Here is a 22,354-nt window from a genome sequence, read left to right as displayed (position 1 = left end):
CGCATTTGAATGTTTTTACTGTAATTGCACTTTGGGTATGTGGAAATACTGAGATCCTGCATTTCCATTATTTTTGAGTAAATCTCTTATTAGTAAGTGTTAGAACTACGACTAGTGGGGTTTTGCATCTGATTCACTTTGCAAATGTCAAAATGGAACATAAATCGCTTAGCAAATTGCCGTATTAGCATTTAAAAAGGCTCTGAAATGGTTTAATTTGTTTAGGGCTGCAGTGTCTTAAAAACAGCTTCCCCCCGACCCTCCCTCCCTCCTGGGAGCGGGGCTCCCAGGGCCTCCTCCCGCAGCGTGCCCCCGCAGCGCCGCTGGCCCCAACGCTCCCAATTTCTGCTCGGCGTGGATTATGACCTCTGTAATCCACGTCGGGTCTGGTAAAACGTGACTCTGCCCGCACACGGTGCCGAGGAAGGACGGGACGTGGCGTGCGGAGTCGTCTCCGGACCCTCAACCAGAAGCAGGTCAGCTCTCCGGGACGGCTCGCACGGCCACCGAAACGCCAGGTGGAATTAAAGGCGAGATGTCCCCGTCTCCAGAGCACCTACTCAATTGGAACATGAATCAAGTGCATTTTGTTTGTCGCTGGTTTCTTTGCCAGAGGCAGCATTTGTCTGGCACATTCCCTGTCCCCAGAGGGGAAATTGCTGTGCCAGGGAGGGAGAGGAAAACAAAATGTACAGTTGTAACTCGCCAAAAAATGTTTCTTTATACTAAGCTTCGTGGATGTTGATAGCCCGAACTGGTGAGCGCTCAGGCCCCCGTTTTAATTTAAGCACGTGGGAAGGCTTGTGATGCGGGGACTGGTCACGTGCACCGGTTTTCTTGCACATGTCAAAATTTGCAGGATCTGGCCCGATTGCCGTGATGGTTCGGGCAGGGAAGCAGATGAGGCACGTGCTGGGTGCTTGGGAGGTGTTTGATATCGGGGAAATGCTGCTCTGGGGACCGGAGCCTTCTCAGCCCCTGGGCTGCGGTGTGCTTGCCATTAAAGGGTGCGTTTTTTTCCCCGGTCCCTGCTGGCTGTAACGTTATAGAGTGACTTTGTCCAAGGACAAAAGATCCCCACGAGCCCTGCGTGCGCTGTAGTCAGCCTTCGCTTCAACTCCTCTCTTAATTTTTAAACAAAATAATTTTAAAAGAGAACCTATCTGAACCGAAGCGCTGATTTAGTAGGACACATAAGGGAATCTGATGGCTGGTAGTCAGAGCAGCCCAAAAACGCTTTGAATCCTGCTTGGGTGGGGGAAAAACCAGCCTGAGACGAGCAGGGAGCTGGGGGAACGAGCGTGCTGCTGCGAGGATACCTCGGTGCAGCCGTGCCGCGACCAGCACCATGCCAGGCTCCTGCGAGGGAGGCTGCGCTGCCGCGGTTCGGTGGCAGCTGGTGGGGAGAGGACGGCTTGGAAAATGGGAGCCCATAACTTCTGAATGCATCTTTGTCCAGGGAAACCTCTGGCCTGAAAGCGGCTGCAGCGGGGGCATGTTTTGTGCTCGGGCGGCCTTCCTGCTCGAGTCCCTTGTCCGTGGAGCTCTCCCGGGCTGTCGGAGAGCGGAGCCGTTCGGTTCACGCATGAGATGGCGCAGGCAGGATTCTGCCTGAAGGGGGGAGACGGGCTTTGAAGGAAATCTGTCAGTTTGTTGCGAGCGTGAAGATGTATTTTTCAGCTCCTGAGAGTGCTGTTGAGTTGTTGTGCAAGCTGCACTCTGTTCTGCAGGCATTGTGTATTTTAAGCGTAGTGAAAGCGTCGGGTTGAATCGAAGTAAATACATGTTTTCCCCAGTAACTAACTGCTTGGCTTCTGAAGAGCCGGTTTCGGGTTCTAGCTTGCTCTGAAGGAGGAATATTTCAGGGAGATTTTTTTGCTGGGATAACAGTTACAAGTGTAGGAAACCTGTTTCCCATGCATGACTGCCTTAGTGATGCAGTGGCACAGTGATGTGAGCAGAAGGGGGCTGTATGCATGCGAAAGATCCTGCATAATACCGCCGAGCCAGTAACGCTATCCTCCGTGGAGCTCTCCACCTGCAGCTCGGGGTGAACAACGTGTAGCTCTTCTGTTCGTGGTTAGGTCTCCCATGGTACTGCAGGTAGCTTCGTGTCAGAAGGCAGTGAGACGTGCTGCTTGGCTCGAAACGGAGCGTGTTAGAGCTGATCTGCTCTCTGTCCTGCCCTGCTCCCGAGTCTATCCTGTAGAACATGGGCATGACTTGGAAATCTTTTTCCTCTGTCCTTGAGCATGCATTCTGTAGCTCTGGAGTGGCAATAAGATGTCCTGTTAATGTACCCGAGGAGTCAGAGTTTGGACTGCTGTAGAAACCCCGACTGATGTTCCTGACCGGGGTTACTCTTTTCATTTAGTGTTGCCGGCTCTGGTGTCGGTGATGCCTCTTCAGGAAGGCTGAGGTGTAGATGCTTTGCATTGTTCCCGGGGAGGTGGGACTCCTTGGGAACCTCTCCCAAGAGGCTGGGTAAATGTAGGGTGCTTGCATACACCTGCAGCTCTGACTTGACATTACCCTTTTCTCCTGCTGTAGAGATGACTGAAGAGGAACAGTTTGCGCTGGCCCTGAAAATGAGTGAGCAAGAAGCCAGACAAGTGAACTGTCAAGAAGAGGAAGAGGAGGAACTCTTGAGGAAGGCCATTGCTGAGAGCCTAAACGTAAGTGTGCTTCTGTGAAGAGGCTTATTACTAGGGTTCTTCAGCAACGTCGCTTTCTGCGCTTGCTTTTCCACGCTGCACAAAAGAAGGCTTTCCTGGAGGTCTAGCCGTTCCAGCATGAGCTGGAAGCAGAGCAGCCACGGGGTAGTCGTTTTGTACCGGTCCTAGTGAGTGGCACACGAAGCCGAGCCTCAGCTGTCCCCCGTTTTGGGGCGTGGGGTTGTGCTGTGGGGGGGCAGCGTCCATGTTTCTGCGGTCCAGTTGACAGCCCGTGTGTTGGGAGCGTCCTTGCTATGCCCTGCTGATGGGAATGCACCTCTCGGAGAATCAACCTCTTGTCTTTCAGAGCTGTCAGCCCTCAGAGTCCTCTGATGCAACCCCACAGCTGTCTGAAGAAGCGCTGGGCGCACAGGGCCAAAGCCACCCTGCTGAGCAAGAAGGCTGTGAGATCCTGGGAGGCCTGGCGCTTTGCCCTGACGCCCCTCGCTCTGAGTGCAGCTCCCACTCGCAGAGCACCAGAGCTGATGGGAACGGACAGATGGATGTCGCCCGGAGCCCCCTCGTAGTGTTGAGGAGGTTAAGCCAGGAAATTGTTGAAAGCTCACTAGTATCCAGCATAATCGTGTCTCCGGGGAAGAGCCAGCCTTTGACAAGGTCAAGTGAAAAGTCTTCCTCGCCACCTAAAAGTGATTCCGGTAACGTGTTACCCAGCACCCTGGGAGAGGACCTCATGTCTCTGAGTCCCGTCTTTGGCAGGGTGACTCCAGGCTCCTGGCGACTGACGCCTCGGAGACTGTTCACAAGCCCCTCCGGCTCTTCCAAAACAGCGGGCCACGAACCAAAAGAGCAGCCCCTGCCCTGCACTGGCTGTTCTGCGGGAGAGGCCAGTGCTGGGAGCTCGGGCACCCTGTGGAAAAGCTGGGCCGTGGAGGAGGGTGGCAGTCCCAGGAGGAGCGGTGGAGGGGCAGGTCACAAACACACCTCACAGCCCAGGCACGCTGCCAGAGCCTGTGCTTCCACAGAGCAGAAGGAGGTGCCTGACAGTTCCCCTGAGGTTTGCATGCCAAATGTGGCGGACGAGAAGCACAAGCAGGAGGAGGCGAGAGACACAGTACACTATTACTGGGGCATCCCCTTCTGCCCCAAGGGGGTGGACCCCAACCAGTACACCAAAGTCATCTTGTGTCAGCTGGAGGTGTACCAGAAGAGCCTGAAGCAGGCTCAGAGGCAGCTGTTGCATAAGAAGGAGTTTGGTAACCCAGTCGTGCCCAGTTCTTCTTCCTTGACCCTAAATGAGCTTGGGAAGGGAGAGCAGATAAGTAGAGAGAATGGGGTTGCTGATGATACTGAAGATGGAGACCCAGACATGCAGAAGGAGTGTGAGAGCATCACCTGGCTCCTCCCTTTGAAGAGGAGGGAGGCAGAAAGTCCAGGGCACAACGTGGAAGAAGAAAAGAACTCCGCTTCCGATGACGAACCGACCACGAGCTACTGCCAGGTAAGAGCTCTGATGAGCAGCGGTTCAGCAGTCGTGCTCTTCCCTCCATTTTAGGATTCAGTCCCTTCTGCAAAGCAGGCGCTGCTGATAAGCGTTCCTCTTAAATTTAGGGGCTGCCTCCCCCAGCCACCCAGCTTGCTGGGAAAGGGAGAGGAAAAGCCTGCAGGCTGATTTCCTGGCTCAGAAGTGGTGGGGGCATCATGCAGCCTGGCAGCTGTCCATCACTGCACCACTGAGATAAAGACTTCCAGCTGACACTTCCTTCTCGGAGGGGTGTAGCCTGGCAGGACGTCAGGGCACCGAGACAACGCTCTGGCAAACGAGCTTAGAAACCTGTGGCCGTGTGAGGAGCTCTGTGTTTTCCTCCGCAGACAGAAACGTGGCTGTTTTCCTTGCACTGCAGCCTTTCCTTTTTGCCTCCCTGTTTGTGAGCGCTTCGCTCCTGCGGGTGCTCTTTTCCCTCGTGGTGCTCTGGTTGCAGCTGTGACGGGCTGGGCGTGCATGCACGTGTGTTCTGCCTGCCTGGGGTGATCTGTCGTGACAGCAGCGCTCGCTGTCCTTGCTCCCGTGCCTCGGCACCTTCTGTCCGTGCCTGCTTGTTGGGTCTGGTAGACGCTAGGTGTCAGCCTCTGTCTCTGTCAGGGCTCTCTCGCTGGAGCGGAAGGCAGCTTTCTGTCACTGCTAAGTTTAAACAGATTGCTAGTCAGATGAAGTATTTATTACTGCTGTATTTTAGGTTTGTGTCAGCCTTTTCCAACCCTCATTTTTCATAATGACTTCACTCCCGGATCATTGTATAACTTTATCTTCTCTATGACTGAAGCCTCGGCTCTGTTGTTCCTGTTTTCAAGTGTATTTGATCATTTACCCTGGTGTTAGAAAGATACTTAACTTGTTTTGTGATATTTATATTCTGTCTTGTAATATTGAACACTTAAGAAAAACGTCATGTCTGCATTTTCTGGTTGCAGAAAAAGTGCAGAGCAGCCTGTGCTGAAAAGTGACTTGTCGTGACAGTGCTTTGCCTGGGTTTAGCGGATACAGATTTAAACAAGCCTTAGAGGTGACCTGCAGAGGAAAGAGGCAGACTTGCGCCTTTTTCTTTTCTTTTGGATGGTTACAAATGATCTGAAGGGTTCTTAAGGCAAACTGTTTTTTTTTTTTCCCCTCCCTGTCTTTTTCTTTGGAAATTGAAGTCTTGGTACTCCGGAAGATTGGGGTGGCTGCAGATCTACGGCTGTGTGCGCTAAAACCCTTGGGAAGCTACAGCAGCTGGGAGGGGCATGAACTTTTAATTAGTATTGAAAAATATGAGTGTTTTTTTTCTCTTATTATCCGTGTAATGCTAATGCTTAATTAATTCTTGGGGAGAAAGTGGTTTTAGTGGTGCTGAGTGGGAACTTGTAATGTACTCATCCTGACCACAAGAGCTCTCCTAAGGAGCTGTAAGTGTATGGAGATTTAGTCTTCCTGATATTTTTAAGGTGAAAAACCAAGGGGAGGAGCAAGCTTGAAAATTTCAACCCCGGGCAAAAATTTGCCAGTCTTCTATTTACTGGAGAGAAAAGGTTTTCTAAATACCTTTCATCTGCCTTATCGCTCCTGGCTCGAGAGGTTGCTCCCTTCTCCTTTCGCCTCTCTGCGCAGTCGCATGCTGAGGCTAGCGCAGGTGATTTACTTGCAGGATCGATATGTTTGATGTTTGCTTGTGCCTTGCCTCCGTTTTTTTCCCTCTATCAAATACAATTCCACCGGCGGTGACGAAGGACAGGCACAGGGCAGCACTGTCCCCGATGTGCTGTGTGGCTCGGTCCCAGTGCCGCCAGGGGCTGCTTTGACGGTGGGGACAGCGGGAGGTTTGGGGCTGTGCCGAGGCCAGAAACCATCCCTGCGGGCTCACAGCTGCCCTTGAAAAAGCCTCATGCCTCGTGGTGTGTCAGCGAGGTTTGTAGCCCTGCTCTGAAACCCCTCGCCTGCAGCGGGCAGCGACCTTCCACCACGGCAATGGGCATCCCAAGCCGTGTTTGTGCACGGCAAGTCATCGTGGTCGAGACATCTCGTAGCCCGTGAACCTGCCCTGACAAACCTCAGTGCTAATAGCATAAATTCCTTCGTAGCCTTTCAGACAAGGTCAGGGGACTCGTGGCCTCTTAACAGATTCAGAGGAGAACGACCCAATTCTGGAGAATTGGAATCTGGTGACCTGAATTAGTGCCATACCTTATAACGTATATACTAGGAAAAATGGGATTGTGGCACAGTGTTTGTGAGCAGGGTTTGTGGTTCTTCAGATACGTGCAGTTCAACGACAACAACAAAAAGTAAAGGAGGAGGTGTGGTATTTTATGTTAATGATGTGTTAGGCTGTGAAGAAATAAAGAACAGTGTAGATGAAACAGAATATTTTGGGGCTGGAGTCACTTTAGGGAAATCTGGCAAGAGGCTTTGTGTTGGGGCTTGCTGGGGAAGCGCAGCAGCCATCTAGTACTGGGGCTGATCAAAGTTGAAACCTATGGAAGAAATCAAACCCTGAGAGGAGGAGGGAGAAAAACCCCTTGGATTTCTTGGAGAAATGGCATGAGAAATCGCAGGCCTGCCAGCGAGGACTGCTAATAAACCGCTGTAATTCCATCTGATTAGAGAATGGCAAGTGTAATGTGTACGCTGAGGAAGAAGAAAGGGAGCCGGGTAATGACTGACATGTTAGCCTGACCTTGGCAACGCACAAGGCTTTTGAACAAATTTTAAAGGAGAGAATAAGTGGAGTCACAGAGGTAAATGAAAGATGGGATAAAATGCACATGGATTTACCAGCTGCAGATTGTGCAGGTTAATCTGTTCCCTCTCTTTGATAGGACAGCTGATTACCCCGCCGAGAAAAATGCAACAGATTTTATCTGTAGGAATCTCAGAAAAGTACTTCTCGTGGTCAACCAGCAGCTGTACCAGTTGATCAGGTCATCCAAACTCAGGCGAATGGATCTTAAAGCGGGGTGGGTGAGGGCTGCTGGAGTGCTTGAAGACACTGAGAGCCCTGGGCTGTTCTGCTCAGCACAAATGGAGCTGGGCAAGGGCTGTGATCGCTGCCACCATCGGGATAGGCGCTGGGAACAGGCAGAGACTGTGGACGTGAAGGACAAGGTTGAGAACAGATGGCCACGGGATGTCCAGGAATACAACTAGGCAGCAAAAAGTACTGCCAGGCATTGTTGCAGAGCGCTGCTGAGCTCCTTACCGAAAGGAGTAGTGGAGGCAAAAAGCTGACAAGTTCAGGATAGATACTTAGCCGTTTCTGGAAAAAAAAGGAAAAAGAAAAAAACGTGCTGCACACAGAACTTGATGACCCAGCAGAGCCTGTCTGGCCTGGTTAGCTGTGTGTGTTGCTTTATACAATATCAGAATTCTCTTTCTTTTCCAGGCCTCCCAGGTGCTGTCTGCAGAGGATGTACGCGGAGACGGGGAACCCATGCAGACTGCACAGAGGTGAGGAGGGGGGAGTTCAGCGTACCAGGTCCGTGGGCTCGCCCTGGGGACGTGGACTCATCCTCTCACCGGGAGCAGTTTGCGGCACGGTCTGCGTGGGGCTTGCTGAAGCCCTGGGAGCTGTGGAGCCTCCAGCAGCAGGTCTTGCTGGAAGGGCTGCGCGCAGCTGCTGCTCGTACCTGTCCCTGGAAATACATGGCTCTGGAGCAGCGAGAGAGAGGAGAGGCACAACTGGGGAGAAGGGATCAGTTATTGTTCTTGCTCTCTAAAACGTGCGAGTACATCCTTGTACAAGTAAGAGGACTTGATCCTTACCCTCTGAAGCTAATTTGACACGGTACAGTAAAGCTGTGGAGATGGGTAGGTGAGCTAAAGGTGAGTTACAGCAGCGTGATCACATGCTCTGCCTTTGAAGGCACATATGCAGCATGGTGAATGGTTTACAGAATTTCTGTGTGTATTTTTATATTCTTGCCTTGCTGCTGAAGAGGAAAGAAGGGAGGAGGAAGCCAGACGGCACTGCCTATCAGCCAAAGATAGAGTGCAGTGCTCCAGAAAAGCCACTTCAGCAGATGACAGGTGTGGGACAAGTCAACATGATTTTCTTCAGATTTAAGCCTAGTCTTTTTTTCCCCCCTTTTTTTTCTTTACTTCCTGGGGGATGCAGTTCTGCAATGAAGGCTGTGAGAAGGTCAAAAGGGAGAGGATTCAAGGAGCAAGTTGCAAGAGAGGGCAGATAATGTCGTGGGTTTTTTTATTGGCTGGGTTTTAAAATTGAAACCTGTTTTGAAACAAAACTGCCAACTTTTCTTAGGTCTAACAGCATCGGCCCGAGTGGTTAATAACAACCTGCTGTTGCTTGCACCTTTCCAACAAGCTTAAAGCTCACCTTGGGGAGCAAAAGGAACCTGCAGGAGCTGATGTGCCTGTGACAGATGAGCTTTTGCTGCTGTGTCAGAGCAAAAGGCGCCGAGGTGTATGCTCCGGAGCTCTGCCTCCCTCCTGCTCAAGGCAGGAGAGGCCAGGGCTGAATCTGCTGAGAGGGAGATCTCCTCCTGCCTGCGTAGCTGCTGGGGTTGGCTGGGGATGCTCCCCCCGAGGCCGGGACTCACCTGCCTGCTGCAGCCCCTCGCGTGGCAGCTGGCACATCTGCAGCACGACAAAATAAAAAGGCTGCAGACTTTGCAGTTCGGTGCACGTTAAGGTTTGCCATCTGGCTCCTGGTAATTTGCCACAGCAGTCCTCCCTCAGGGGAGGCTCGGGCACCCTGGGCTGCTGGCCTCAGCGATGCTTAATAGGAAAACACTGCTCGGAGCTGTCGGGAGGCGTTGGAGCAGTTGTGGAAGCGGCAGCGGTGGAAAAAGGCTTCTTTGCTTTCTGTAGGCCACTCTGCTTGATTGTTTTATGCTGTGTGCAGAGCATGGTAGATTGGGGTTTTAATAAATGATTATAGGCTTTGTTACCAGGAGATAGTTGGTGTAGCAAGAAATGTGGTTTGACTTCAAATTGATTAGCCCATTTTATAAATGTCATAGCAAGTTGTTTTGTGTGAGTTCTTTTGAAGTGAGCCCTGATGTTAGACAGAGTAAAACATGCTCAGCCTGGATTCATAACAAATGCTTTGAGATGCTTTATTTAGAGAGAAAAGCCACTTGTGATTTCCTATCAGAATTTTGTTATTTATCATAAATCAGCAGCGCCTGTTCTCTCCTCTCTGAGGCCTGTGGTTGAGCCTAATAAATCTTCTATTTGTCAGTGTGGGGATTCATGTTTTTTAAGTGTGTTCTTGCATACTTGATCAGACTAATCAGGAAGCCATGCAAAGCGCTGAGAGTGTCAGCATGGGTGCCAGACTTACTCAGCAATGCCTGCCTGTTTCAGAGAGACACTGTGCTTGGTGGAAAATAACGGAGGAACACGAAGGTTAAAAGGAGTGGGGCAGCACGCGGCACTGCACCGAGGAGTCGCCACGCCACTGCCGCTAGGACTTGGCCGCAGGGAAGCCTGGCATCGTGCTGCATCCATGCTGCTTCTGCCTGCCACGTGCAGCGATGAGAAAGGAAATTAGTGCAAAGAAGGAGGGAGTAATGCAGGACTGAGCAAGTCTGTGTCTTTCCTCTCTGATGATTTCGTTCCCCAGACAGAAGATGGTACCTGCGCAGCTCCCAAATCTAAGAGTAGAAAGAATCAGGAGAGCCCTGTAGGTATTTTTGCTCCCCTCACATGAGATAGAAGCCCTCGATAAAAAGACACAAAGGGTCACTATGTGAAAATTAGTTCTTTGGGGAGTTTCTGCTTAGGACAGCATTTTGTACCAATACGTTTCTCTGTTATCCTGATTATTTCTGGCTATCAAATAATGACCACCAGGAAATGGCAGAGTGGTCTGCTCTTCCAAACTGTGCAAGACAGGCAGGGGCGTGTTGTCACACCTGCTGGATTTGAGTTTTGTATTTATATTTTGAACAGCATCTCCATGTTGACCCCACTTGGCAGTAAAAGGAGCCCAGATATTGCCACAGAAAACTCTGCTGAAGAAGAGATCTCCGTTTGCCCAGGTAAGAGGCACCTGGGAATGTTCCAAGCTTTGAAACGAATGTTACACACTTATAAAATACAGAGAAAAGAAAAGAATTTTCAAGTCATTTGAACAAAACAAGTTTTCCTTCCCAGCTGTGTTTGTCAGGGCTGAAATTATCCGAGTGATTTTGTTTTCGTTCCCTGGTTTTGGACCCATTCCCTCTAAGACAACGTTGCAGCTCTGTGACCAGAAATAGCTGGGTGCTTGCTGCCGATGAGACCAGGAAGCACATCAGTGCAGAAGGGTCGTTCCAAACAAAGTGCCAGGTGTGGTCTCTGCAAGGCTATCATGAAATTTTCACATTTTTCACTGTCAAGATATGTAAAGCATGAGAGCTGAAATACTTTTTTTTGTCTTGCATTAATTAAAACTGTTTGGGACCAACAAGTTTTTCTTCCTTGGTCTCTCCTACCGCGTTTGAGATTTTCAGTTCAGGGTTTTAAGTGAGGGAAGTGATGAAGAGCCCGCTCCTGGTGATGAGCAGCTGTAGGGAGAGGCCGTGGCAGTGCTTGGAGGCATATTTTGTTGCGAAGGAAAGCCTGGAGGTTTGATGGTGTGAGAGCGTGACAGACCACAGAACGGGAGCTCTGTTTGCTGTGCTCCTCAGATGCAAAGGAGAGCTCTGTTCTTGCAGTGTCTCTATCCCAGCAGTGTCCCACGTACTTTCCCTGAGTCTAGTCTCACTCCCCATGAAGCTGCAAAGCTGCAGTGGCTCTGTCCTCACACCATTGTGCTGTGACTCTTAACCCCTCATCCAGCTGTGTTGTTGCACGTTGTCTGATAACATTTGTGACAAGTCTAAAAAATGTTTTAGAACTGTGAAAACGTTGCTAAAAAATGGGTTAAGTCGCATCAACAAGAGAGGAAAAAGTTTGGGGGCTGCAAAGCTGCACTGACGTGGAGTTGTTTTTCTGCAGAGACCCAGCCGAGTCCGCTGGAATCTGCTGAGCCAGAGAGAGAAGAGCTCTGCTTGGCCAGCAAGGATGCACCTATGCAGGTAAAAGAGCCCGAAGCTGGGGCAGTGTCCTGTTTCCAGTGCTGCTCTCCAGGTCTTTGGTTCAGCTGGGCTGTGTTAGCATTTCCCCCTGGGTAGCCGGGAGCGTGGGCCGCTGGGATCCTCATGAACACTTCTCCATTCACTTTTCTCTGCTGCTTTGTAGTTCCAGTCCCTTTTGGCCAGCTGCATCTGGAGCCTTTCAGTCCTGTAGCTGGAGATTTGTTATCAGTTGCAGCTCGTTCTTCTGTATCCCGTGGACTGCTGTGCTGAGGACGTCGTCAGTGGGGACAGCAGCCCGGTGCTTGCCCAGGGTCAGAAGCGCAGGGCTCTGGTGCTCAGTGGTGCAGAGGGATCTCGGTTACTCATGTTAGGACACAGTTTTATCTCTTACAGTCCTCTGAACACCAGTGTTTGTTGGCCACAGACCATCTCCAAGAGGCTGAGGAGAGGTTCACCCAAGGGGACTGGGTTAGGATAAAGATAGCAACGAGGTGTTGAGGGCTGGTGGTGGCTTGCAGCCCAAGGAGAGGGAGCTGGGCCCAGGAACCTTGATTTGTACGCAGTAATAGTTACCAGCAGTAGTGAGCCAGTGGCGGGGCCATCCTCTTGGCTCCCGATACAGATGTGCGCTGTCGTGTGGCTGCTTTCCCTGTGTTGTCACACCTGTGCAGCAATTGCCTTGCAGCTGTCACTGTAGCGACATCTGACTTCAGTTCCTGCTTCTGATAAAACTCCCTTTGTCTATTAATTTAGAGAGCAATATCAAAGGGGTTGCCAAGTGCTCCTCTGGCAGGGTACATGAATACAGAACCGTGCAGCTCTCGACAAGAGGATTCATTTGTGGAAAGCTCACTCGGGCAGCCTGCAGCTTGTACAGCACGTCTGCAGCTCCGAAGCCTCATTGTCACGGGCCTCTTAATAAACCCAGTTCTGCTCTCGTGCTCCTTCCAGTCCGCAGGTCCCTCAAAGCGCTGCTCAGTCAATTAGAGACTGCGGCAGGCAGAGGTAGTGGTCCTGTGCAGAGCCCCGTGTCTCAGCCCGAAGGCACGCCGATGGCCCGTTTGGCAGAACAAGGTGCTGGGGCTTCCTAGGGGCTGCTCCACATGGTTATCCTTGGCAGCAGGTACCAGCCCCAGCCCACAGCCTCCCAGGCAGGCGGCAGAAGCAGCTGCCCATGGATCAGCAGTTAGCACGAAGCAGGCAGAGACCGCTGGGACCGACTCCTTCCTCGCAGATGCTGAGCCAGGACACAGGAGTCTTGTTCTTGAGCTCAGCCTCTAGCATCGCTCTTGGCTGGTTGCAGGCTGCGAGTGCTGCGTCTCGTAGGCAACTTTCCCTGCTAGAGAGGGGAGGCGACGGTCCCCGCCTCTGACGGGGGCGACTGGCTCTGCAGTCGAGGTTTTTCGGACTGCTACTGCAAGGTTTTGTGCACGCCGTTTCAGGGCTGTGGTATCTTTTGTTACAGCATGTTGCATTTCCACTTAAAATTAGTAATTTACCACTGAATGTAGGCGGGCAGGGCGTGTGGAACCGGTGATCTCCTAAGACTGATTTAAAAATGGCAGCTCGAAGGCACGGTGCCTGCTGCTTTTCCCATCGTTTTTTTGCTGTGTTGTCTGACTGGGATAATGCGGGTTTGATCCGATCATTCATATTTGACACATCTTGTTTTTTATGACTCCTCTTTGTAACGCCCCGCGGTGAGGACTTCGCGAGATGTAGTGACACTGAGAAGTGAGAGCAGGGTATGAGTGCTAATGCTGCAAGCGATGTGCTCCAACAGCTTGTGTTTGGCTGGAGGAACTCTTGTGGCAACTCCTCCGTAGAAATCTAGTGCAGAGTCTCCCTGGAAATGAGTGCAGTGTTTTTGGGGGTCGGTACCATCGCCTGTCAGGCGGTGACTGGGAAAAATGAGTTTTGTGACTTGGATTCTCAGTTTAAGATGCAGTCGTGCAATTTCTTGCAGAGCTCCTCTGAGTCAACCAAGCGCTCTCCTTCCCTTTGGAACATAAAAATGAGGATGGATGCTCAGCATCAGGCCCTCATTTGGCAAAGCAAGTGTTAAACCAAGAAATACGACAACGTGCTCCAGCAGCACCGAGCATCTTGGCCGGCCCCAGTTACTGCTTCCCTGAACTTACACTGTTGGAGGGATGCAGACAGCAGTTTTACTGCACATGTCACTGCTTAGCCCTAAGAACAGAAAGCCCTCCTATGTTATTTTCCTATAGGTTTCTTCTACGTGGTTAATATTTTAATAATTTTTAATTGGGGGAAGGGGGGGAGAGGTTTCTTTTTTAAATATGGAGAGATTTTGTAGCAAGTCTGACTAACTCACTAACTGTGAGTGAGATGGGAGCAGCCTGCTGCGTCCAGGAAACAGGAGCAGCGTAGGGAGCAGCCTGTGTCTCTGGGGTTTGTAGTGGAGCACCTTTGCAGCTGGGTAACCAATGCACAAAGAGAGTGTGGGGAAGTGTTAATGGCACCCAGGGAACAAACACGGGCTGTGACATTTTGCCCTGGCAAAAAGCCGCTGTTAGTAATGCCGTGTGACATGGATTTTTGACTGCGTTGCCTCTCGTGGGTCTGTGTCACCTCTGATGCTGCTCCAGCCACGTCCCCTGTTGAGGAGGAGCTTCCCAGCGATCTCGCCGTGCCGCAGCCTTCCTTCGTCCTGGGGAAAGCTGTGTTCCCAGACAGTGCAGTCTCTGTAGTGTGGATCGTGTCCAGAAAGTGATGAGCACAAGTCAGGTGTTGAACTCTCGCTTTGCCCCATGAATTTCCCATCAGTTTCGCTTCTGAGCTTTCCTGATTAATGGAAGCTTTGCCATTTTTCTGTTAGTATAGGTGGTGTTTGCCTTAAACGGTGTGCACGGCTGTGCAGGGAGGTTTCACCATGATTCAGCAGGACATGTTGCCTTTGGAAGAAGAATTAGACATTAGTGCTGCACAGTTTACTCGGGCAGTGGTGTTATTTCTGACCTGTATGTGATGAAGGGAGAATAAAACTTACCAAGAAAAAGCAAGTCTCTAGGAGGGTGAGCAGCTACCAGACAGCACAGAGCACTGCAGCTACCAAAAAAAGAAATAACACGACTAACTGTCTGTTTTTCCTCTTCTTCCTTAGGCCAGTGACGATGAAAATGCTGGCAGGGCTCTGGCTGAGGGCAGTCCCACAGCTGCTGACCGCGTGTTGTGCCCAATGTGTGACAAAGGCTTTCCAGCTGCAGAGATCGAGCTGCACGCTATGTACTGCAACGGCGTCGTGGGAGAGGAGCCTGGCAAGGACAGTCCAGGTCTGCCAAACACTCCGTATATTTGCTTTTTGTGCTGGCCTCCCTCTCCTGGTACTTGCAGCCCGGTGCTGGAATCCTTTTCCTCCCGGGATATTTGGTGTGTGGTATGGCAGGTCGGGAGGTTTGTCCTCTCTCCCTTGGTCCATCTCAGAGCTGGCCAGGAGAGTGTAACTGGAGACTCTAATAATTTCCAGAACCTCCTGCACAGAGAAATCTTCACTGATCGGCTTCATAACTGATCACAGTATTAGTCCCGGGGAAGGTCTATAAGCTGAGCATTACACAAGGATCGAGACCTGGCTGTTTCACACAATGTTTGCAAGGCACATCTATTTTGAGTTTAGTGAGGACCTGCAGAGAATTTGCCAGAGAGAGAAAATGGCAGGCTCTAGAGCCATGCGGGTGAGCATCCTTCAGGCCTCTTAAGAAATGAGAATGTTCTGTACCACTCCGAGAACAGCCTGCACTGTGCAATGAGCCTGACATTTGTATGTGCAAAAATGGCTTGTTCAGCAGGAAGGGATTGCAAAAAAAGTTTCCCTCTTGCTCCTCCAAAATTGCGAAATGATAGCTATTGATCTGGGAGCTCAGATTTTTCTCCTTCATGTGAAGAGTGAAGCATAGAAGTGCAATCAGAATGCCCGTATTAAATCCTCTTTGCGCTCTTCTGTGTCAGTTTTCTGTAGCCAACCTTTGTAGAGCTTAAGTGAACAAATACACCAGTTGGCTATCAATGTACTCAATAAGTTATGCTTTAGCTGCTGCTTGAAATGTAAAATCTGTTAGCACAATGTCAGGTAATATCAAAGTAGTGGCTTGTAATGAGATTAACTTTTCAGGTTGTGAATATATAATTTTTAGTTGCATACGGGGTTATTAAATGCGATCTAAATCTGTAATGTTTAAGCAATTTGAGCAAATCAGAGCTAGTGCAAGAGCTGTAACTTCTGCACTCCTCTAGCAGGAAGAAGTTTCTCCATGTAATCTTAATGCAGAGTTGATGTAGCTTTAGAATACAAGGTCCTTGTTATACTAAATCTTTGAGGATGTGACATGGGTCCTGTCAAGATAACACGAGCCAGAGTAGCAGCTGTTACTGTTCGGTGCTGGATTTTGGTGGGGAGTTCTCTCTGCAGGCACAAACCAGCTACCAATGCAAAGGGGGAGCGGCTCGTGCAGATCATGCAGTATCACAGTTCCTCTCCCGTCCTGATAAAGGTCTTATCTGCACTACAAAACAGAGCAGAATTTTTATATGCCTTTTAGCAGGAATGGCTTTGGCCCTGTGGTAGTTGGGTCCCCCGTGTGCCTGGATTGTGGGTATATCCATTGATCCTGGGGAATCCTGACTGTGATCAGGAAAAGGCTTTGAAATTTTTGGCAGTGCAAGGGAATTTATTCTTTCCTTTGGTGTTGGCTTTCAGCAGGACGGAGTTCAAGGCTGGCCTTTCCACTCTGCTTCCAGACTGGTCTCCTCGGGGATGTTTGTAAGGGTAGTTATTTTGGAGTTGCTGTGCTGCTATTCTGCCTTGTTCAGAACAATCCCCCCCAAAAAAGAATACTAGCCTGGAATAAAAGGGATCTTGGTCTGCAGTAATGGCTCTAAGCAGAGCAGTGGTTCTGGGACAAAATCACAGTAATTTGGGTTTTCTATTGCCAGTTATTCTAGTATTTTCCCTGTAGAGACTGGGCTTTATTAGCCATAGCACTCTCCAACGCCTGTGTTGTTTGGGCCAGGGCTCTTCACGGAGCTGCAGGCTCCCCATGCCACGAGCTGTGCACTTGAGCTTGGAGGAAAACGTAACGTGGGGGAGAGTCCCGATGCCTGCTGGGCTTTGGCTCGTAGGGCACCTCCCTCCAGCTCCCAGCGAGCGTACCGAGACAAACATCCCTCCAAAAGACCCCAGCTGATGGACTGCTCGGGGGGACTTGGGATGAGCAGGCAGGGGAGATGTTTAGCTCAGCAGAGGTCAGACAGCAGCTTGGCACATCTCTGCAGGTACAAAAGGACTCTGCTTCTAGGGCTGCTATTGTGGCACCTTTTACTAGCATAAAACCTCCAGGTAAAGTAATGCATGGGGGAAAAAAGAGGTGGGAGAACTGTTCTCTGAAGCAAATGCCAACTCCGATGTCGGTCCAGAACCTGTCCCCTACCACTGCAGCACCACGTCCTTCTGGCTGGATGCTGGCTTCCCCAAGAGCAGAGCAACAGTCGTGTGCGAAAGGAAATCCAAGTGCTGCCCTCTAAGCCTTGTCCTGATCTGTTTAGGAAAGACAGCTTCACTTTTCCTTTGCTGCACCGGGTCAGGGGTTCCTGATCTGTCTTCAGACTTATTAATTGGATTTACTCCTGATGGCTTCAGTACCGCTGATTGCTGTAGCTGCCAGTGTTTGCAGTTTTAAAATTACAAAAGGATGGATCCTTGCTGGTTTTGTTTCTCTTCTTCCCTCTTCTAATCATGCACCAAAGTCTTTCAGGGGGACCTATAAGGAGGGCAGCTCAGGCTGGCTGATGTTTAAGGACAGGTTTTCAAATTAGGTAGCTGGACAAGACGAGCTACAGTTGCTTCACTTACGTATATACATGGCTGCCCTGGCTGGATGCCCAGACAACCACATACCTGGACAGTATGAAAATCTGATCATGAATTTCCATTTTCCTGTGGTCTGAGTAAATAAAAAGGAAGAGCCTGCTGTTGCTTTAGCTTCCGTACCAGGTTGGGGGGAGGTTCAGGTCCCAGGTTTCCAGCTCAGTGGCTGATGTTAATTCCAAGTGAATGAGCGAAGCCATGGAAGTGTTGTGCCAGCTCCCTCTTCCTTCATGCCTCCAGCTGAAGGGCTCAGTTGTGCGAGGGGCTCTTCACGGAGCCACCGGCTTCATTGCCTGCTGCTGCTGCCCATGCACGGATCTGCTGGTCTCTGGAAGTGAGTCTTGGCTGTTACTGAGCACATCAAATCGTCTTGAGCTTTGGGACGTACTCTATTCGTATCGTCCTCCATCTACGTGCTCCCATCTTGTCAGTTCCCAGGTGAGCCTGGGAAAAAGAGGATTTGCACATCCCTTCCTCCCAGAGCCCCGAATGCAGCCTGATGCAGCTGTCAGTCTTCAGCGCAGCAGCGGTGCTGGTGCTGTTAAAAACCTCCTGACATCAACAGAAGTGGCACTGATACAGTGGAAAGAGTAACAGAATAGGTGCAGGGAAAAGCTTCTCCACTCCTGAACAGGGACAAGACGCTGGCGAGCCTGCCGCTGATAGGATTCTGTGCCTAAAGCAGCGTGGCTGGCAGCGAGGGTGGGGGAAGCAGGTGCAGAGAGGAGCAGACGGCTCGTGCAGCAAGGCGAGGAGCTTGGAAACGTGTGGCCTTGCCCCTCTGCGTGCTGGCATGTGGCTGAGCTCACCTGGCAGCCCCGGGAGGTGCTGAGGATGATTTGCCAACCGGGAGAAATGCTGAAGGAGTGAACAGGCTGTCCTCAGGCTGCAGAGTGCCTGGCCCAGCACGGCGCCTCGCACCAGGCGGCGTCGCAGGGTTCCCGTCGCACGGCGGCTCAGGACTGCTCTGCGGTCTGGGAGTTTGCCCCGCGGCAAGTATTTTCCCAAGTTCCTGACCCCCCCCTTTGCCGTGGGCTGCTTCCCGTGTGTTTTGGCAGGGGTCGTGCCTCGCCAGCATTCGTGGGGACGTGAGCGGGGAGGGCTGGCTGCTGCGCCTCCGCCAGCCGCTGGCACCGCCGGCCCTGTTCTCTCCCCTGCGCCTCTGCTGTCAGCAGCACAGCTGGGGGTCTTCCCCTGGGCACCCGTAGAGCCGGTCCCGGAGATCTCTAATGGGCCCATTATGCCAGATGTGTTCACTGCTTTTGGAAGAAAATAGAACTGATTAACACCTGAGCTGGTGCACGAGGCTCCTGAGACGGTGTTAAAAGAATATTAACAAGTGCGCGGAGAGCGGCTTTCACCGCGCTGTCAAACGCGCGGGAGTCGGGCTGTGGGGAGGCTGGGGGGCCGGGGGGTGGCCGTGCTCAGCTGTCCTCCTGAGCACGCTGCCACTTCAAATCTGGGCCAGGCTGAGCTAAAGAGAGACGCCCGCTTTGGTGCCTGTGAGAAACAAGCTGTTGGGATCCGTCGTCGCCCACGAGACAGCGTCCACGTCCTAGGAAACGCTCGAGCCTGTTTCTTCAGCGTGGATGTCCCCCTCCAGCCCCAGCAGCTCCCGAGGACCTCACGGCGCATCTGGTGGTTGTGGCTGATCAGCGACCGCTAGCAGGGGAAGGGCCTTGCTGTGTCAGCACCGTGGGTAGCTACTGGGGCTCGTGGGGTCGCCTGATGCTCTGGAAATGGGGTTTTGCAAAAATTCCGGAGGATTCCCTTTGTCCCGCACAAAATTCTGTGCACCCCTTTCTTTGCCACAGCTGATGAGCCAGCAGTAACAGCTTTGTCATGCCCGTAGCTTGGATCCAGGCCTTTCCCCTAATGAGAGCGTGGAGTGTGGCAAGCAGTGCTTCTGGGCTGTGGAACAGCTCCGTGCATTGCCCCTTAGCCAGATTGCCTGAGAGTGCTTACTGTGACATCTGCTTCGGGGCCGGAGTCTTGGATGTCCCTGGTGGAGCGAGCTAAGATATCGGATGTGTTCCCCGAGGGTCTTTGCTGGCAGCATGTCAGCAGGAATATGCTGAGGAATTCAGCTGAAAGAGGCAACGCTCCGATGTGCTCCCCGCAGCTGCCTGGGGAGCAGGTTTGGAAAGGCTGCTCGGGCTTGCTGGAGGAACAGGAATTGTTGGACCGCCACCTGCGTGCTGCTCAGGCCAGCATCTCGCTGGCTGCCTCCGCGTGTCGGAGCAGCACCTTCCCCGCTGCTGTCGGAGAGCAGAGCTCTTCATCCAGAGACCTCACGGAGCTGTGCGCAGGCAATTGTTCAGATCAAGGTGGGGGCAAAGCAGCGGCTGCGAGGCCAGTTGCTGTAACCTTCCCACCCCAGCATGAGCTGCGTCCCTCCCCAGCAAGGCTGCCTCTTCCTTGCACATCTGCAAAGGGCTGGTGCCCCTGCACAGCCTCAGCCCTCCTTCCTCCCCAGCCTCACAGCTCCCACGCTCCCTCCCCTGCAGCAGACACGGGTGTTTAGCTTGGCAGCGAGCGGTGCGGCGATGCTGGAGCAGCTGGGTAGCTCCGCTCCCAGGCTGCTGCGCTGCCGTGCGTCAGCTTCAAAATTACTGTAAACTGCATACTGTTGATCCAGCTGTTTCTGGTGGAAGACAAGTTCTGGTGCGAAACGGCTAGCTGGCTTCTGAGGCTGGGGAAGGCAACTTCTTCCAGAGCCCTCCGAGAAAAAAGGAGAGTTGGCCAGCCCCCGCTTAGGCAGGAAAGGAGATCCTGCCCATCCCAGTCCAGTGTTTCTTTGCCTCACTTTGCGTCCCTCCTGCTGCAACCTTTAGCGAAAGAATGAAGGGTGTTGCATGTGGACGTCGTGCAGGGGTGATTTGGGGATGGATGGCAGGTAACCTTTTCTGTTTTGCCTCCAGTGCTCACCCGGCATCAGAGAGAGGCCAGAAGTAAAGCTGCCGGTGGTAACAGCGGCCCAGCGGCCTCAGACATTGACAAGTAAGTAGGTATGCTTGCTCCTCCAAGATTGTCTCTGTGCTCCAGCTCTAGCTTGTCCCTGGATGTCTTCATCCCTCTATAAATGCTGGCGGTTGGCCTTACAGCATCATTTCCCTAAGAAATTGCCTTCGCTTAGCGCCTCTTGTTGCAGTGCCGGGTATGTTTACACCGAAACAAGAGGAATTTGCTGTTCTCTGATTGCTTATTTTTGCACTAATTCCTTTCAGCCAAATCCATGGCGGGTCAGGGATGTGTGGTCTCTGGCCGTCGTGGAGGGAGCTGTAGTTAAAATGTTGCTAACTCAGGCAGCTTCTGCTGGGAGATTTGAGCTTGGTAACCCTGGGAAAAGAAGAGGCTAGGACAAGGAGGCTGTCAACATGGCACCTGTAGTGATATTCTTAATTAAATTAGACTTTCAGAATAGCAGTGGCTTTGTTTAATCTCTTCCCATGCAGCCCCTCCTCCTGCCACCCACACAAAGCATCATAAGAGAGGATCTGACAGTAAAATCCCTGCTATGGAAGCAATTTTGCTGTTACAAACAGTGGATGGCAACATCACTAATGGAATTAGGCTAATTATAGAGAGGACAGCTTCTGTTTAGACACATTATCTGGGTAATCAGCACTGACTGGAAAGAAAATACGGGAAAAGTACTGCAGAGTTTTGCTCGATGGGGGCTCTCCATACGCATTTTAGAGCCTGGGGTGAGTTTTACTAGGAGAGTGCTGCTTATCAAACTGAACACAGCACTGCTGGGGCTGGTCCCTGGGGGCTCGTCTCTTCCTGCAGAAGGTCCATTCCTGAACAGCTCCCCGGGTGGATGCTCTCCCGAAGAACCAGTGCCCTCTTCTGCATGCTCTGGTCCCCGCCGAGAGCTGGCGTGGAAGCAATTACAGCCATATAAATCCAGGCCTGACCTCCATCTCCTTTCACCCAGGGTAATTTTCTTCCTAGGCACACTCAGTCATCCTGCGTGAGCCTGGGCATCTCCTGCACAAACGAGGGGGTTCGAGGAGCGCGCTGCAAGGGAGAGGGCACCTGTGCCAGCCCCCCACCAAGGAGCGTGTGCTGTGGCTTGTAAAATGGAGATAGTGCAGAGAAAGACTTGATTTACTAGTCAGACAAGCTCATCCAGCCCTGGTAAAACGTCTCTCTGATTTAACACACTTGGTTTGCTTTTCAGGCAGAATTTAACTCCCTTTTGCAAAGCCCTTGCACTTCATTTCTGTGGATTTTGACAGGGTGCTTTATGTCTGGGGAGAAATCAGCAGTGGTTGAGATAGTTAGATGAGCAGATTTGATTACCGTCCCGCTGCTGCAGCAGCAGGAGACAGAAGAGCAGGCAGGGAAAACAGATAATCGCCCAGGCTTTGTGCTCGGCGCTGGCCTGACCCTGCTGCTCCATCCTGATCCGGCGACACGGAGGAAGCAAGTCACAGCCGGTGGCTGGGAGCCCAGCACAGGGCGAATCCTAACGCGGTGCTCTGTCCTTTTGTGCCTGGCAGGTGTGAGAAGTGCTACCTCTGTAAGTCACTGGTGCCACTGCTGCAGTATCAGAAGCACGTGGACAGCTGCCTCCAGGCTGCTAGGCAAGCTCAGGGAACCAGGAGGCTGCGAAGCGCCAAGGTGAGGGGCGACCCCGCAGACCGTCTCCTTTGCTTTGCGCTGGGTTTGGGGCCGGGTTGCCAGCAGGAGTCCTTTCCTTGGTCAGTGGGATGAGCTGTCCTGGCACGGGATTGCCTGGCCCTGTGCGTAGTAGCCCTGGCCAGAGAACTTGTTGCCTTCCCTCCCGCGACGCTCTGCGAGAGCGCGGACCGGTCCCAGGAGTGAGCTAATCCGGCGGAGCTGCCAGTAACCTCTCCAGCAGGCAGGCAGCCAGCCTGTCCCGCTGCCAGACAGCTCGCCTCGGTCCTGCAGCCTTCCTCGGCTGAATATAGATGCCGTGGAGGGCGGTGTCAGGGTGACGGGCGTATCTGACTCCAGCCACAAGCCCCTTTCCTCGGGGAAGGTTTGGAGCCGAAGCTGGGGGAGCCGCTCCGTGCCTGGAGCATCCCAGGGGAGCTGCGGGGAATGAGCACGGGGCGGTGTGCCGGCTGGGGGGATGTGGCAGGAGCATGGGGAGCAGCTGGCTTGCGGTCACCCACCAGGTGTTGGCCCCCACCGTGCCTTGTCCTGCTCGTGGTGGTCCGGGGGGAACGTGGGGAGGGGTCTTCTTGGCCTTCCCGCTGGC

The 22,354-nt window shown here is 52.1% G+C and overlaps 1 protein-coding gene across 4 annotated transcripts in view; it reads left to right on the top strand.

Annotated features, from left to right (window-relative positions):
- The window catches only part of UIMC1 (ubiquitin interaction motif containing 1), a 37,435-nt gene that overhangs the window by 13,378 nt on the left and 1,703 nt on the right, over positions 1-22,354 (top strand). For 2 of the 4 annotated variants that reach the window (XM_040573873.1, XM_040573872.1), the window contains exons 4-11: positions 2,551-2,675; positions 3,022-4,173; positions 7,592-7,656; positions 10,126-10,214; positions 11,155-11,234; positions 14,362-14,530; positions 20,043-20,121; positions 21,630-21,750. In XM_040573873.1, coding sequence (XP_040429807.1) covers positions 2,551-2,675; positions 3,022-4,173; positions 7,592-7,656; positions 10,126-10,214; positions 11,155-11,234; positions 14,362-14,530; positions 20,043-20,121; positions 21,630-21,750 — 1,880 coding nt within the window. The remainder of the gene's footprint in view (positions 1-2,550; positions 2,676-3,021; positions 4,174-7,591; positions 7,657-10,125; positions 10,215-11,154; positions 11,235-14,361; positions 14,531-20,042; positions 20,122-21,629; positions 21,751-22,354) is intronic. The other 2 variants (XM_040573875.1, XM_040573874.1) reach the window with 1 other exon arrangement.

Source organism: Cygnus olor, chromosome 14 (assembly GCF_009769625.2).
Source record: "Cygnus olor isolate bCygOlo1 chromosome 14, bCygOlo1.pri.v2, whole genome shotgun sequence".
NCBI classification, from domain to species: Eukaryota; Metazoa; Chordata; class Aves; order Anseriformes; family Anatidae; genus Cygnus; species Cygnus olor.
This window is presented reverse-complemented; position numbering and strand designations above follow the sequence as displayed.